Below are 18,699 nucleotides of genomic sequence, written 5' to 3'. Positions count from 1 at the left end.
TTATGCCTGTTCTGTTGTCTTCGTCCTCTGAGCTTACACATGGGAGAATAAGAAATATGGAAATCTGTATCAATTTAAATGTCACATTGACTCCATTACTGTGGGAATCAGTAGGCGTGGGAATCATCGCACCTTTTAAAAAAATCAATCATTCGACTCCTGCTTTTGTTGATTCTATTTTTTAGAACCAAAAAATAAAAAACTGTTTCCTTAAACTTACTTTGAATACACAGATAGAGGCCTCCATATAGACCTCCATAAAACTTGACTTTATTTTAACCTAGACGTTAGGTTATTTGGAGAATAATGTAAAACTATAGCACAGAATAAAATAGTGTACAATAAAAAATGAATAATAGCATAAAAAACACATGGACATGGAGAAAATGAAAAGTAATAAAAAGCAAGTTATATCTTTGTGGAATCTTTAATCTAGATGTGTTCCAAAACAGCTATTTAATTAGGTTGCCTAATGAGATAAGCTAGCACATATGCTAGAGAATGAGAAATCTTCCAGTTCTCCCAAAATAGCTTTTTTTCTCAGCTTACATTCATTCATTTTAGTACTCATGGTGCAGTGCTAAAAGTTTGCTTTTTTTCCCCCATATAAATTACATTCCTGGATGGAAATACTGCTGATCCAACAAATATTAATGTCATCCATGTTGCTAAATTAATTCTACCTTACAAATGCAAAATCGTGGCGTGCTCTGTGCATATGTTACCCGTGAGAAAACACCTAGGACTCCCATGACAATTATTTGGAAGCATTAATATAGGCTCTAGTACAAAAGCAAATATTTGAACTAATTCTTCTTCAAATCAACACGCCTTTTAGAGGTCATTCATTAAATATTAACACTTAGGCAATATGTAAAATGTCTTGACGCACCCCTAATACTCGCAATAATTTGATAGGCCTATGTTTCTTCAATGTTGAATACAAGAAGGAAACGATAATAGAGGGCATACTGGTCATTTCAGGCACATTTACATATATCTACTTTTACCCTCTGTACCCAATGGGATGCCTGTCAGTACTTTATTAGGTCTGGGACTTCAGAAACCACAAGCGGGGCTACAAAGTTACCTCGTGAAATTGAATGACCTAGACTGTGGCACTTTAGTAAATTAGACAACATGGTGTGCAAGAACTGGGGGAGAATTTTTGAGGTCATCTATTGGGTCATCGGGCCACTTGCACAGATTGTGTTCAGAGAAGGTCAATTGAATCAGAATGATCATATTCTGCCATTCTAAAGGGTAATACAAGCAATTATCTGTGTGTATCTACAGCCAAACCTCTCGTGCATTGCACTGCAGTAATCTGAGGTATGAGCGATCTCACTGGAGGATTCCTACGTCATTTCAATCTAGGGCACCCACCGAAAAATCCAGTAGTGCTTCTCTGTATATTTCTTTAGCAGAAAGGACAAAGTGTTCACATCGTTATAAGGCCTTTGCAGCTTTGGGATGCCCACACAGGAGAGATATCGTCATCATATTAGTTGTCCAGTCAGTGGATTATTGCACATATTAAAGATGGGGGGGATGAGGAGGACATGGATCCTACCAAGATTCTCTCTCAGATTATAATAATGTGAATTTTGCATGAATGAGTATATTAAGTCACCAAATGCACCAGGAAGTGTATGTATACCACAGAATAAATTTGTGATTAGTACAGTGAAATATTTTATGGCTGATTACAAAGACATGGAATTGGGGTGGGGGATTAATGAGGCTAATATGCAAGATTAAATTCAACTGTGAGAATAGGGACCTACAACTACTCTATCTTCTAAGAACAGCCTCCAGATTGACCATGCATACAAACTGACTTATTCTCTAGAACAAGCTTCTGCATTTGTCTTTTACAGACAATGTTATGTTCATTCAATGTTCAATACTTACTACAAACACACAAAGTAGCAGCATGCATATGTGTCAGACAGACAGCCCAGGGCATTTGGAGCCAGTAGGGTGTGAGCTGCTCATGCTGTGCATGTATGTGTGAGGCTAAGAGTTACAAGTTTGATTTACAGACTGGCCCGGGGCCCTCAGAGGGGTCATAAACAGAGCGCTTTTGAGCTTGCAGGCTGCTGATTGCATCTTTCCGCTGGCTTCATTTTATAAAACCTCCCATTGCTATTAATCAATAAACAGGACGAGGCCCTGTGCTGAGTAAGGACCAGTGATCTGACCCTATCTGAGCTCTGTGCATAGTAAAAGCACATTTGAATGGAAATGCTGGACTACATCCACTTCCACACATGTCACAAAAATCCTAAGAAACAGTGGCAGATTGAAGAAAATGCTAAAGCAATTAATAATTTAAAAAGCACTGGTCCAAATTTGACCTCAGGTTACTGTGTGTGGAGCTTCTACATGCTCTCCTTGTGCCCACATGGATGTTTTTTTCTGATTTCCATCTTCCAAGAAGATCAGATAATGTTAAATAGTCCCTAGGTGGGAACGAGTGTGTGAATGTGTGCATACTGTGGCCTCCAATGGCGTCCCATTCAGGGTGTGTCCCCAACCTCGCACTCACATCCATCCTTGCCTATGATACATTTTGATGATGAAGATGATGTTAAGATGATGGTTTACATCTAATGCAGGCAGTGATATTTCACAGACAGCGTACTGATTTCTGGCACCCGTACCAGGCCCTGTAAGTCTGCAACATCCAGATTCTTCTAGACAGAGCTCTGTCTGCCTTTAAGATCATAATCGCAGGAGACGTAATCACAGTATAATCTATTTTTTAAAAGGAAGGCCGGATACCTGATGGATCTTTTTCATCATGATGGCTAATTAATAATAATAATGAGCAATTCCAAATCATCATCCTCAGAGACTGCATCACATGTAGGTTATTTATAGATTGACTCGGAGTTGATCCAGAATGGGATCCTGTCCATTTATTCCAGAGTGTCTGGGTGTCGACGCAAACCCAGTCGCTAAATCTCTGCAATGCAACATCTGAGTCACTGTGAGAATGGTGAATGGTGCCACAGTGACACCCAAGATCGGAATGTGGAAAAAAAAGCAGCCATATGATACCCACTCTGGTCCATTTCTTACAAAACCCACACTGCTCTCATTCCACTCCTGCACAATCCTTGCAATGGCGCAGATTTATCCGGATCTATTAGTAATCCGATTCTACACCACATTACAGAAACGTGGTAGATGCAAGGCGGGGTCGCGCGTGCAACATGTAGACTACGTTTTTTTTTTTTTTTACCCTCTCCCCACAGCCTACCTAATCCAGACCTGACATTAATCAAAATGCACCGCAAATCCGCTCGCTTTCTGCTCACCTTCTGTTGCATAGTTGTGATCCCGAAGGAAGCTGTTGTTGATCTTGCGGTTGTCACTCTCCTCCTCCATTTATGATGTGCTTAAATCGGAAGCTTAAGGCGGACATACAAGAATCCATCGTGGACGCAAACATCAGCATGCGATCAGCGGCTCCATCGCGCTGCTTGTCATTGCTCCCGCATCCGTCTTAAACACGAGTGAGTTATCTGTCGGAACCGGCAGAGGAGGTCGTTCTGCACTGGGAAATAAGCCGGTGATCAAAGAAGCGGGCAGCGATGTGCGGTCAGTTCATGCATACGTCAGGAGCAACTCGGCAATTTATCTTTAAGTGAAGAAGTAGGGAAGCGGGTATTACATCGACCTGAAGATCCGGGCCTTTTTTTTTTTCTTTTTCAATTGAGAAGAAAAAAAAATCCTGGAGGAAGCGGCACGACGCGGTGTGAATGAAGGACGCGGAAATGAGGATTTTGAGTTAAGACGGGATTTTCCACCTTCTGGAGTGCGGAGGGGGCGGAGCCAACGCGCCAAATCCTACAGCTTCTAAAGCCCTCGTATGGTTCCAACTGATCTAATACAAACGGGAATGTGATGGTGGAGGCGGCATTTGGGTCGTTCTTCTGTATCCTAACCACAAGTGGAAAAAAAAACCGGTGCAGGAGCACCCCCCTCCTTCATTAGTGCCCGAGTGGCCCCTCCCACTCACCGCGGCGCTGTCCAGCACTGAAGTGACTGCACGTGCCAGTACGAGCACGGCCCAATCCCAAACACACATAGCACACTACCAAGGATGTATCCAAAATCCTGTCATGCCCATTTGGAATTATGTCAAAACAGTCTAGAGGTACACGTTCACACCATTCAGGGAGTACAGCATGATTCATCGTATATTTTGTGGAACTGTCAATCCCGTAGTCCAAATGCAGAAGCATGGTGGTGTTGTCTCACAGGTCCAGGGTCCCAAAACATGTCACATTAAATAGTCCCTTATATACCATATCCAGCATCCTCTCATACACTACACAAAATCAAGACCGGGGGAAACGTTCCCAGCATTTAAACTCAAACAGGCTGTTCATCAGCTGATCAAAAAGTTAAGACCATAGAAAATAAACACAACAGAACTAAAAGTGTCAAAAAAAGATTCAGTATTGAGTAGCCTCACTGTTCTTGTTGATAACTTCAAACACTTGTTTCGGCATGCTTGTTGTAACTCTTTCGAGAAGGCTGGTGGGACCATTGATCCATGTGGTGAAGATGGCTTCACGAAGGGTTTACACAGTCCGTTTTTTTAAACCTTCCTTACCATCCATCCCCAAACATCTCAAGGGGATTTAGATCAGGGAAACACCCAGGATGGTCCAGAAGTGCAACATTATTGTCTTGGAAGAAGTTCTTCGTCTGGCGGGCGTTGTAAACTGCAGCGTTGTTCTATTGAAAAGCCCAGTCATTACCACACAGACAAGGCAACATATCCACATATCCAGCCGCAGTTTGACGCCCCTGCGTCAAAAGAGAAAATATCCCAGATCATGATGGAGCCTCCTCCACTGTGCCATGCAGAAAACATCTCCAGTGGGATCTCCTTGTCATGCCAGTATCGTTGGAAGCCATCAGAACCATCCAGGTTAAATCTTTTCTCATCCGAGAATAAAACTTTCTACCATCATTTAGTTTCCCATGTTTTGTGTTCCCTTGCAAATTCCAAATGGGCAAGTTTGTGGTGTGAAATGAGACGTGGCTTTTGTTCTTTAAGTCCTTCTCTCGCAGATGCTGTCTTATGGTTATTTGGCTGCAGTCAGCATCAGTAAGGGCTTTAATTTGTGTCGAGGATCGGCCTGTGTCTTCGTAGACAGCCTGTCGGATCCTCCGGCTCAGTGCAGGTGAAATTCTTTTGGGTCTACCACTTGATTATTTTGTCCTATAAGTCTCAGGATCTTTTAAGAAATTTTAAATGATTGTCTTACTGCGTGGGAAAGCCTTTGCTTGTGCAGCTCAACAATCCTGCCACTTTCAAAAACAGAAAGCCTTTTTGCTTTTACCATCAGGAGATCATGACAGCAAAAAAACATTGAAAAACAGGCACATTAAAGCCATACTTTTGTACAGATGAAAACTTTTAATCAATTTTTTATTTTTTATCAGTTGATGAACAGCCTGTTTGAGTTTAAATGCAGTTTTCAATAAATTGCCTACTCTCTATTTTTTGCCTCTTGCTCTTGTTTCTACTTTTGGCATTTTTAAAAAGTACTTGCAAAATGCAAATACTTGTAATGTTTCCCCCTAGTCTTAAGATTTTGTTCAGGAGTGTATTTTTTGCATAAAGTTGGGTTCTCAATCACCATACTCAAAATAATGCTAGGCTTTGTTTTACTAAAGAATTATTATAAGCTTTACACACAATCATAATAAATGCACATTTCCCCAAAAATATACTGAAAGAAAAAGAAACAGCACAGACATTAATAGGTTTCAGCTTTTTAGACAGAATTCTTTTTAGCACAGTGCCCCTCCTTGAAAAAGTGATTGGAATACCAGACACTGATTAATTGGATTATAAAGCTTGCCTTTGGCACTTTAACTCATGGACTATTTCATTTGCATGATAATTTCAATATAAGACTCTGCAGGACACTGCGCTAGCTCTTTAAAGCTCTAGTCTTCTGCATATTTTACTTTTGCTAATCTCCCTGATGGCACTGCCTAAAAAGAATCTGATTTGCAATTCAAAATTGCACATACTGTCACAATTATCTGATATATGTTCGTTAAATTACTGCTCACTGCATGCAACTTTAGTAGTGACAGCATCTGCTGGAAAAAATGAGTCGGATCAATAGTTTATATGCATACTGTGGCCTTGTGAAGAGACTACAGTCATGTACTCTGTACTATTTTCCAGCAATGAATGCAGGCAAGGATTATTGCTGCTCAGACATTGCTTGGTAACTTTGTGGAAGTTATATCAGTTTAATGATGCCATGAAGTTTTAGTGGACCATAAAGTCTTCTATAAAATGCTTGGAAAACAGTTAAAGACATTCACAATGAATTCCCAACTTCTTCTCAATACTAGCAAGATGTTTACATGCAGCCAAATAATTTGGCAGTAATCTGCTTAATAGCTCAATCAAACCGAGCTTGATCCGAATGAAATTTTGATCCAAATTAACGGGGTGATGTAGATGTAAAACAGTGATCTCTGTTTTTTTCTTTTGGGTGTGCAATTGACAAAAGACTAATTTTCCCCTTAGAAATCAATTGTTTGGGTACACGTAGACTAGATTGAATTCATTCCAATTGCCAAAAAATATACATGTAAACACAGTGAACATCAGAAATGGCAAAAGTGAAGAAAAAAAAACTAAAGTTAAAGTACTGACTACACGAAAGTTAAAGAAGTATAGCACATACTTAAGTAAAAAGTAGCCATTACTACTACCTGTTTTAGTGTCATGCTGATAACTGGACCTTATCATCATATTAACATATTAATACCAACAGTGGCGGGCCGTGCATTTGGTACCTGGGCCTTCAGTGAGGTCTTACCCGACTTAATCCACCTCTTAAAACCACCACTATCACGGCACAATTATTAAAACCATCAATACATTACAGAGAGAGGCATTTCACATATGGACGGTGAATACTATTTTACTAAAGCAAGCTCCAAACCTCTACACTACACTGACGTCACCCCTCCAGTGGTATTCCAGCCCCCAACTCCAGAAATTTTAAGGCTTCTCTAATGATACTCAGTTACTCAGATACTCAGTTACTTCCAGAAAACATTGTCCGTGAACAGCTGCACTGTGAGACGAATATGAAATCTGATTGGTTAAAGAAACAGAGCTATTTCTTAAGGAGACTATGGTAAAAGGGCCAGCAGTATTGACTGTGAAGGCCCTGGTTAGATTAGATTATCATGGCAGTGCATAGAGGCTGAAATCTGATTGGACAAAAAAAATCCTCATACACGTACTGGAAGCATTGCAGCCAAAAGAAACGCTACGAAATGAAGAGAATAAACTGTTGGAAATAAATTAATACAATTTCATGGAACAAATATTTAAATTTAGGTTGTAAATGTCAGTACTTCTGATAGTGTTTAGGCCAGCAGAGAAGGCTTTGCTGGCCCTGACCGCCCACCACTGACTACAAAAGAATTTCCTATTTTCTATTATGAATGTATTCTGGCTAAACAACCACTATATAGAACACAAGCAAAGCAAAGACGATGATGATGATCAGTTGATCAGGAATGTCTCTGTTCCCAGTCATGTTACATCCCTGACTCCCTTGGTCTTTCCCTCGTTGGCCCCATATTTCTTGTTGACTTCAGCCTTTCTCGTTGCTAGCTTTGTAAACTAGCTTACGTCTGTTGTGCATTATAGCCAGAAAATGATACACCAGTGATAGGTTGAAAAAGCTGTGCAATGACAAGAAATAGGTTGTTGGTCTGAAAACGGCATGCAATGAAAAGAAAAAATATTTATGTCACCAACTAAATTGATGAGCTTGTTTAAAAAATTTAAGATGTAGAAAGTATAGATATTTGTGTAAAAAATTTAATGAGTGAAAGTAAATGTAGAAAAGTAAAACAGCAATGAAGTATTTGTACTTTATTACTGCCCACCTCTGGTGAACATTCAATTTAATTGACTTTTTAAAAAATAAATGTAGTTTAATTGAATAAATTAAATTACAAAAACAAAGCTTGGCGTCTTTGTGTCCAAGTGGGTTTCCTCTTGGTGGGCTGGTTTCCTCCATCTCATAAAAATCATGCTAGTAGGTGGATTGGTACTCTAATTTGGTCCAATATGTTAATGTGTATGAACATGTGCGCATGTTGTCCTATCGTAGACTGGTGTCTTACTCAAGGTTTAGATCTCAGTCTCAGAATAAAGTATGAATATGGAACAAACAAATTAATTGATGGAACAAAACAAAAAAAAGAGTAAAAGAGTGCAAAAATGGACACGGTAAATGTTATATTTCCTGTTCTGTGAATTCACATTTTTCTAGGTGATGACCTTTGTGTCTAATACTTGTTGCTGGCTTAATTTAATTTAAATATGTGATAACTGTTGGATTACTTTTTAAATTTTAATTAAAACAATGAAGAACCCCAGTTTAAACCGAAGCCTTCTTTCGAATTTTCTGGAGATTCTCTTTTTCAACACACAAAACCTGCCCCTTCCCTTCAGCCTGCTTCAACCCTGAACACAGCCTTGATCATTATTTAAACAAGGGGGCAAAAATCAATAATCTTCTGTCTAGATGGGAAAAGCTATAGCTGATGATAAATCCCACCTAATATTTTCAAATAATCAACAGGGTGGACTGGTATCTTGTCTGTTCGAGTATAAAAAGAAATCGTGGGAGAGAAAAAAGAAAATAAATGTAGTGAGTGTGAATGAAGATTTAGGCTGTGTGCACAGTGTAATCAGAACAAAAGCGGAAATGAAGCAGCAGAGGCAGATAGCGATCAGGAAAAAGGGGCTTTAATAAAACCCTTTCAAAGCATGCTCGTTTCTGCAGCACATGTCCTAAACACTGTTTATGAAAATATACACATATGCTTCCACTGCTTATATCTGTTGAGTCCAATGTCACTTAAAGGTATCGTGACACAGCCTTGATGTTTGATGTGTTTTCCACCATTCAAACAACTATAGAATGACTGAGACAATACGTTTCTTGAAAATAGCTTGAGGTTCATGGAGACCCTTGGTCATGCAATGATGTGCATCAAGGCAATACAACACAACATGGAGAACAATTACGCCATCATGATATTTATGTCATGGCCAATTTCTTCTATTGATGTCGTAATAGCCTGACCTAGGGGCGCTTCTCAGTACCTGCCTTCGGGTACGTGCAGACTCTTAAATGTCAGATGTTATAGACTAGCAAACGTACTGGACGCTAATCGGCAAAAGCCACAGAATGGTCTATCAATACCCCATTATTGATTTTGTTCTGAATGAACGAGATGTTCTGGTAAAATGAGCACGTTCTGTTCAGGCAGTTAATAAAGGAACGTTAAGTGTTTATGTGGAATGGTTACTACTATTATCTAAAATATTAGCTCCATACAAAAAGCAGTTTGTTTTTACAGTTATGCCAGATGGGGCTATCTTAAAGTGTTTACACTAATAGGGTTTACACAGCGAACCATCTGCAAGCCATACATTTGCTGAAAGGAAATCTATTTGCAGGTGAGGAATTTTATCACATCTCTCTTTTATACACAGAATGGGGATTCCATTGTTTTTAGAATGAGCAAATTTGCCAGTATAATAACTTTACAACATTATCCAAGATGTAAAACACAAGACTGAGATAAGAAGCTATATCACTAGATGGTTGAGAGAGTGGGGGAGGAAACACAAACAGAGATAGATAGAAACAGAGAGCACTAAAACCAGACGGTGTGTGTGTTTGTAGGTTTTTTTTTTTTTATGCATTAAACCGTGCCTAGAGGCCAGCCGAGTTTACCCACAATACCATTCCAATTAAAGCAGTGATCGGTTCACTCCATCTCTCTGCTTTTCATGACATTTACACTTTATCAGTTTAATACACACTGCATGATGACAGCCGATGAAAGCAGTAGCCTTTTAAATCATAAGTGTGCATGTTACTCATGTCATGTACAAATATTCAGCACCACATACATATTTATGCATACACACGCATGCATGCATGCATACTAACACATGCACATGCAAATGCCCCAAACCGCAGAGTGCAAAGTACTAAAAAAAAAGGTTTTCCATTCAGTGTTTCATGGCAGCTTCCCCCTCAACTCTGAGTGCATCAGCCATGGCATTGCTCTGTTCGAAATATTTTACCATCGCACTGGTTGCTAGGAAACTGCTGGTGGTGCAACATTGCTATGCAGTACAAGCGCCGTCTACATAATAAGATCATTAAAAATCATAAACATCATAATTTCTCTCATATCCATCCTAATGTACTTCAAACAGATCCGAACGTCCTTTCCAACAACGAGGTTAACAGCCTTGACACATTATTAGTGCTGGAACGACTTGCTTATTTGATTTTTTTTGGTGTGTGAGTATGCCAGGGTGAGTAGCAGTGCTGACATTACTGTAAATATGATTTCATCCAAGAATTTCCATTTCATTCATTAACCAATGTGTAGCAAAAAAAAAAAAAAATACTTTCCAACATTAATTATCCTGCTTGTCTTTTCAGCACATGTGGAGGGCATCTTTATTTGCACAAATACAATTTTATTACATGATCTTTGATTTAATAATCAAAAAATGTAATAAAATGCATGTAAAGTCAGGAAACCAGCTGTTGCCTCTGGGCTGTCGAAATTTCCACTATCACTGTAATTCCTTAATTGTAGATAGACTCCTGTAGCTATTACCCGTAATCACAGCTATTGCTGATTGCTATTTTGCCTCTCTGTATCCATTTTTCTGTTTGCCAGTTGCAGACAAAAAAAAACAATTGATCTTCACACTCGCAGTCAAAAGAGTAGAAGCCTGTCTGGGTTTCAGTGGGAATGGGTAATGATGAATATTTCAACACAGTTGAGGCAGACATAGACAAGAGATAAAGGCATATGCCTACAAGCCATGTTATAGCAGGCGTCTATGAGCATTACCATAATACTGTGCATTTTTTTTCCCCAGCTCATCCCAATCTCTCCTGCCCCTGACACACACCCTGTAATCTGCAGGACAATCTCATTTGGCTGAGCAGCTGCCACCGGAGATCACAGGGAGCTAGCCAAGCTGTCGACAGATGACCTGACTCTGACCACCCGCTCTGGTTTTCTTGATTTCTCACTTTGTCTTGCTAAATTTCTCGTTTGCCCTCTTTCTTGTACCTTGTACTTTCACGAAACCCCGTCCTTGGAAAACCCTGGGGCATTTATGTGATGCCACCTTTTCAAGATGAGACGAGTTTGTTTTCTGAAAAACGAGCTCCCTATAAACACTGCCTATATGGACTTAAATGAGTTAGACAGAGGAATAGTGCATGGTGGAAAACTCCCTTTGAGGCATATCAGATTAATCAGGCGTAGAGTCAGCTATAAGGCAATTTTAGTAGACAGGAAAAAAGATCACTTTTCACAGAGACACTACCTTTAATTTCGCTGATGTCAAATCAGTACAGTGATATGACAATCATCCAAGTTCTTACAGAAACAGTGCATGCTTGTATCCTGAAATATTGATGTTGATGTACAATCACTTGGTCCAACCTTTTAAAATTTTTTCCGGTCCACATCTTACCCAAAAACCGGCATATGTAGCAGCAGAATGTGAGGGAAATATCGGTGTTGGGGTGTGAACAGAAACCCCACGCTACAGTGAGCATGAGTGACGGACACGAGTGGTCCGTGCCATATGGTGTTCATCATGTAGTAGCCAGAGACACAGTGCTGTCCTATAGAGAGGAATAAATCTGACTGGAAAATCCTGCAAGGAAGCTTGAAAGTGTCTGCGGTGTATATGGGGTGTGACAAAGTAAGGCAGCATGTAAAACTAAAAAGATAATGTTTGTTTTGTGTGTGCATTTTGATATCATTAATTTCATTAATCACAGCTGCATTGCTGAATTTTTATTCTGAATAGTCAGATGATGTTGATTAACTTCTCATAAAATCAGGTTTGGAAGTGGTGCAAGTGCTTTGTAATACATTAGTTTCTATAGTAACAGCTCATTTACATAGCCTTGTAATAGCAAATGTGTCACATGACTTCAGAGTAACAATAAATAGAGTCTTAATTTTTTTATGATATTTAACACTTCCCAGTCATGTGACATGAGATTTCTTTGCATTTTATAAACATCCTGAGTAAAAAAAAAGAAAAAAAAAAAGCCGGTGAGTTATTTGTATAATGCAAATGATAACTAACTTCAGCAGGTTTCATAAAAGTTTATGTAAATATACATATAATAAATACGACGTTCTATAATTTGGGACTTTGGGACAGCTTGGTATTGTAAAATAATTTACTTTGGGGGTTATAATAACTATTAAAATAAAGAATATCAAAGCATGATTAACAGATCATTATACATGAATACACACACACACACACACACACACACACACACACACACACACAGTAAAGATACATATATAGTGAATGTACAATAGTTGGCTAATTTTTTTTGTAGACCATCATCTGTTGTCATTCAAAAAGTATTTGCTGACTAGAAATGAGGTGTATAAGTGTGTGTGAAGCAGTGTTGTGTAAAAGCAGTATGCAAACCTACGTTTCTATTAACTTGTTTTAATGTCCCCAGTCCATTATAAGTCCGTATCAGTTTCTAATCACAGGATCGATGCTGGCTGGATATTACATTGCTTATAATTTCAGTTACACTTTCAGCACAAGACGTTACCAGACATTGAAGAGCTTACATAATACCACCATCTGCTGGCTTAATGTTGCAGTGAGCAAACAGAATCAGTGGCAATTAGAACTCTAGAGGGCACTATATCCTCAACATTGCAATACACACGAACACATGGACAAACTGAAATAATATATCTTTGTAGTAAGGTATTGAGCAATGATGAGTCATAAGAACAGTTTCAAGTCACCTTGGCATTGATTCGGGAACTGCACTGTGGAGATGAACACCATTATTCCAAAAGATGTGTTGTTTTGTGGATGAGGGGAAGCACTCTGGCTCATACACCAGCCCATAATCTCTTAGCGATCTTTTAATTGGGTTAAGATCTGCTTACTGTTAAGACCATAACACAGTATTTCCTTCATTTCCACAGTTAGTAAACTGTTCCATTAGTCGTCATTGCCACTAAGAGACCACTCCCATCAGAATAAATAGTCAAATATGTAATCAAAATAATTCTGTATTGTTGGACATTTTGCTTCCAAAAGGACAAGTAGACCAAAAGCTTGGCAGCAGAAATACCTCTTACAACTTAACATCATCGTTATTTCCTTTAACTCATCACCTATTTATTCCACAATACAATCAGCGGGTGCATTTTTAGTCCATTGATGAAAGTTCACTGTGTACTTTAATATTTCCCACATGTCCTACGTCCTCTGTGTCAATGGCCACAGCCGCAAGGGAGAGTGGCACAAATGTTTGTTTACGATTGTGTATGAGTGAACAGGAAATTATGTCACGAGAGTCATGGGACACTGAACAGGAACATTTTGGGATAAAAAACCTCATGCGCAAACACATACGCGTGTACATAAACACCAACCCACACCCTTTATATCTTTCTTAAACAAACAGTAAAGGTGGGGGAGAAAAAGGAAGATCTTTTTGTAAGGGTCTGTTTTGTATAGCAATTTTCTTCATGAGAACTAAGTCAAACGTTCCCATGAGACCAAAGCTGTCTGATAAAACTACCTTGTGTGAAGAATTGCCTCACCAAAATATAAAAACTTGCCTATATATACTATATATATATATATATATATATATATATATATATATATATATATATATATATATATATATATATATATATATATACACACACACACACACACACACACACACACCCACATACCCACAGTCACATGCTACAACATCATTTAACAAGTGATGTCCTTGAGCAGAGTCCTTAGGGGGATGTAAATAGAAGCTCTCACAGCACAGGCCTTCCCACTGAGTCAGCAATTCCCCACATTACACGGCAGTCATGCCTCTCTCTCACGTACACACATACAAACACACCCCTCTGGCTCAAACAGCCCGTTTAACTCAAACTCACTCTTGTCATTGTAGATCACACATGCCTCCGTCATTACTCCCCCTGTACATCTGTACAGTGTAACATAATTAGAGTGCAGCAGACAGGTTTACACTGGAGCTTCTATGAACTGGGATGTGCTATTGATTAATGCCCTGGGGAAACACTGACCTGAATCGATGATGCTGTGCAGATCGGTACTGAACACACAGACGTAAAATGTTATTTAAGCTCCAGGAATTTCACGCAATTCGTCAATGCGTTTAAGTTCGGGATGCAGAAGACAATGCAGAAGAAAGTCTTATGTTGTCCCGGAAAAAACAAACCTGATATGTGAAAATGTGTTTGTAATTCCCACAGCTCGTTTCTGAACAGAATGAAGAAAAGATGTTTGCAAGCTGAGGCTATGTTTCTAGAGCTTGTGTAAGTGGGAAAAAAAAACAAAAAAAACTTTCAAAAGATCTGCTTATGTCTCAGTGTGATGTCTGTACTAATAGAATCTCACACAACATATGAGGCTCACAAAAACACTCACTTAAGCACATTTATCCATGTCTAATATTGCACACACCAACTTGTCCAAGCAGCCTTTCGTTATTGTTGATTATATCATCTATTCATATAAGCAACCCCCCCCCACCAGCACTCTCATCCCCAATTTTACACACACACACACACACACACACACACACACACACACACACACACACACACACACACGTCAGAGTTCCGGCTGTGTTGGCTAACTGTTAGAGTTTCCTGGAAACAGACAGAGGGTGACGTCCAAGTACACGCTCTTCCAGCAACTTCTTTAAAATTTACATGCTAATATTCCTAAGAGCCCACTCTTTTCAGATCAACGGTCCTTTTCAGAATGACTTGTACATCATGATCCAATATTCTAAGTAATATATTATATTAAGAAATATAATAATATATTAAGAAATAATAAGAATATGTGAATTAGTGTTATTCCATTATCAGCCATGTTTGTGCATTTTTATTAATACTTAAGTCCTGAGATTTACACTTGAGTCTATTTCACAAACATTTCTTTCTCACTGTCTGCTGTTGATTCACAAATAAATGCCTAATTGTAGCCAGAGCTTTTGCCAGGTTACACTCAATATCTTTGTTGGGGTCCCATTTTGAGGGGCAGGAAATTCTGTGTTATCTAACTAAACTAACCTGATTGTTCCAACACAACCTTACAACCTTGCTATTGGACATGAACTTTCAAACTTCATTTATGTGTTTGTCCTGTTATTATACAAACTGGCCCATTTCAGCAGGGTTTACAAAACTGTTCAGCTATGCATCATAGGTAATTGCATAAACAGAAAATAATAATAATAACAATAACAATAACAATAACAAGAAGAAGAAGAAGAAGAAGAAGAAGAAGAAGAAGAAGAAGAAGAAGAAGAAGAAGAAGAAGAAGAAGAAGAAGAAGAAGAAGAAGAAGAAGAAGAAGAAGAACAACAACAACAACAACAATTAAGAAGAAGAATACTAATGTCTTACTGGGTTGGTGTAACTGTGCTGTTTTTTTGTTTTTTTTTTAAATCGACCACCTCAGAAGGTGTTAGCAAGTCATAGGATAAGCAACTAAACAATAAATTGACTTTTGTTTACACATTAATTCTCCTAATAATTTCCAGTCTCCTCAGAATTCATAGAACGATCCCAACCCCACATGTTCTTTTAAATTCGTTTTTTCTCAATTCCCACGAACCAGTCAATTAAATACCATTTTATTTAAACAGCACTTTTTAATAATTAACAATGCCACAAAGCGGCTTTCAGAAATCTGGATACAAAATTTTTATTTATAGAATTGTTTGCAAGTCAGAGGATAAAATGGCCAGAAAAACTCAAAATGTAACCTGTTCTCTTCTGGGTTCCTCTGGCTAGTGTGATTATATATAATGGTAGTCAGCTGTCCCCATCACACAACAGCTACTGAAACTAAATGCTTAAGGGAAAAAAAAGCAAGCCAGCATCTGTGTGTAGCACAGCTATTGTGAGTGCACAGACATCTGAGGGCTCTGAAGAGGTGTTATTGTCTAGGCACAGCTTTTGTCTGTGGTTATAAACGTATTACAAGCAGGTCTCACTGGTTTCCATGCTGCCCTTCACAGTTTGCAATCACAAATCCCATAACATAACTGTTTAAAATCAAAGGGGTAAGAGAAGCGAATACAAAGTAGATTCATGAAAAGTGTCATTTGTATCCCCAGTAACAGATTAACATCCTTGAACTTTACAGACTTCCCAAGAATATCTCAAATAAAAGAAGTTACACATACAACAAAAGCACTTGTGCTTTTTGAAAGAAAATCTCCCAGGTTTATAAAAAAAATGATCACCAGTGCAGTTTTGTAAAAAGTCCAGCTTTGTGTACATGTCTAACAAATAAAATGATTGTGCAAATCCAGACAGCATAATAGCAGATAAAATAGGAGGAGATAATAAATACTAATGCATACATAATACATAACTGTATTGCCATGTGCAGTTAGTTACTCTAGACCTTCATTTCACTTCATTTCAGAAGAAGGCAGAAACACATAGATAGATGCAAGGGGGGTCTGGGAAATGAGAGAATCTTTTGAAAGTTTTAGGAGAGAAAAGAATAGGACCCCACTGCATAGCCATTTAATATTTGGTTATCAGTCTGTGTATCAGTGAAGCTTTGACTTATTGAGTCTACAATAGACATGCTCTATAGACTCCACACAGATGCCCTTGTCCTTGGTGCTGAATATCATCAATACTATCTAAAATTTGTGACAGACAGCATCCATTCAGAATGGGATTACAATGCATTGTAAACAACAATTTGTTATTGACATATAAAGGTGTATAAAAGGTCTAAAGACTTCCTTTTTAATTGCAGATTTATGTGACATAAGAAACAAAACAAGTAAAACGTGAAGCAAACCATTTTCCAACAATAAAATGAATCTAAAAAAGCAAATAAAATACATTAAGTGTGCAGACCCTTGCATCATGGGGCATGTGGCTGTGTTTAGAATTTTATAAGGTGATTCTTTATCTGTAGCAATAAATAAAGTGATTCTGATTACCCCCAAATAAGATCAGATGTTTCTGTACAGTTTTCATGTCATCTTCTTGTTACATCCAACTAATGAAGCCATGATCCACAAAGAACTTACAAAGCATGTATAGCATCTTACTGTCAAACGGTATCTATTGGAGAAGGCTGTGAATTTACCATGTACCATGGAACACCATGAAGGTCAAATTCCACAATTGGAGAAAATGTGGCACCAAAGTGACATTACTAAGAACAGGATGTCCCTGCGAAATTGCAAAAGGAGAATAGCCAGGAGACCTCTGGGAACATATAAGGAGATTTAGGAACATCTGGCCATTCAGTACTGGTCACTTTTTGCATGTGACACTCATGTCTAGCCTGTATTAAAGGATCGCTATATAAAAGCCATTTCTCACAAAGAAAAACATCTAAGGAACAAATCTATCCAAATAATATAGCAACATTTGCAATGCTTTAATGAGACCAAAGTAGAAGTTATTTCAGAATTCTAAAACATGTGTTTGATACAAAAAAAAAGATGTTATCATATCAATAGTGAAGCATAATGGTGGAAGCATCTTCATATGAGGCTAATTTGCTTTAGCTGGTACTTCCCTGAATCATGTTTTTATCAGGGAGAAAGAGACTGCACTTTTTATGTGTTTTTGAGTGATAACTTGATACCTTAATATATATATAATAATGATCCCTTTTATTCTCAGTGGAGCCTTCATTTTTTCAGAGCTACAGAGCAACAGCTAACATCTCTGACACTCTGGGCAAAATATACATTACTGGATCTTTTACTTCACAAAAATGAGTCAGAAGATGGAACACTGCTGAATGGGTGGAATTTATTACAGTTGATTAGACAGACAAAACCAAAAATGTCTGTATTCGGATATACAATGCATAATGATTGGCAGGTCTGGAAATAAAATTAGTGATAAACACCACTGGAAATTAAGTACATTAAGGATAATTCTATTGTATTGTGCAAGCTTACAAGGTGCACGAAATCTAAAACACATATGCTGATTTGCTGGTGTGTATTGCAATTGCATCAATCCATAAATCTACTTAAACTGCTCAGAGGATTTACAAGCATACAAGGTTATTGCAGATAATTTGTATTACATTATCCATGTATTTGTGTGGGTTTCAACATCTATGGCTTAAATGGAATAAGAACTCTACTCTTTGTCTACCAAATAAAGGCAATTAGTTCATTATATTGTATTACACAAAAGATTACATAATGTAGAATAATTGTATAATATAATAAAACTGCAGAGAAAGGATAAAAGTGTGCTTATACAGTCAGATCACTGACACACTCTCTAATGCTCCCACATACACACAAATGTCTTGTCTTGAGTTTTGTCTTTTGCTTCTAAAATGGCACACTATATCACTCCTATAAATACAACACATTCTGAGAAAAAGTGAGAAGTGACAGAGAGTGAGAGCGAAATTTTGTACCTTTGATGTTCTGACTGAATTACTAAAGCACTAACAAAATACAAAAGATTTTTTAAAATGCGTAGGCCAAGGTAGAGGTGTCGCATATAATTTTGCTG

At 38.2% G+C, this 18,699-nt stretch overlaps 1 protein-coding gene across 3 annotated transcripts in view; it reads right to left on the bottom strand.

Annotated features, from left to right (window-relative positions):
- LOC310737325 (serine/threonine-protein phosphatase 2A 55 kDa regulatory subunit B beta isoform) overlaps positions 1 to 18,699 on the bottom strand; it is a 48,608-nt gene that overhangs the window by 20,454 nt on the left and 9,455 nt on the right. Inside the window, exon 1 of one of the 3 annotated variants that reach the window (XM_083561613.1) lies at positions 3,327 to 4,023. The exons of the other annotated variants lie outside the window; for them this stretch is intronic. Coding sequence (XP_083417739.1) covers positions 3,327 to 3,396 — 70 coding nt within the window. The 5' untranslated portion in view covers positions 3,397 to 4,023. Of the gene's footprint in view, positions 1 to 3,326; positions 4,024 to 18,699 lie in introns of those variants that run through there. 3 annotated transcript variants of the gene reach the window in all.

The sequence above is a fragment of the Silurus aristotelis genome (genome assembly GCF_946808225.1).
Source record: "Silurus aristotelis genome assembly, chromosome: 14".
In the NCBI taxonomy this organism is placed as follows: Eukaryota; Metazoa; Chordata; class Actinopteri; order Siluriformes; family Siluridae; genus Silurus; species Silurus aristotelis.
The sequence above is the reverse complement of the archived record's forward strand: the minus strand, read 5'-3'. Positions and strand labels throughout refer to the sequence as shown.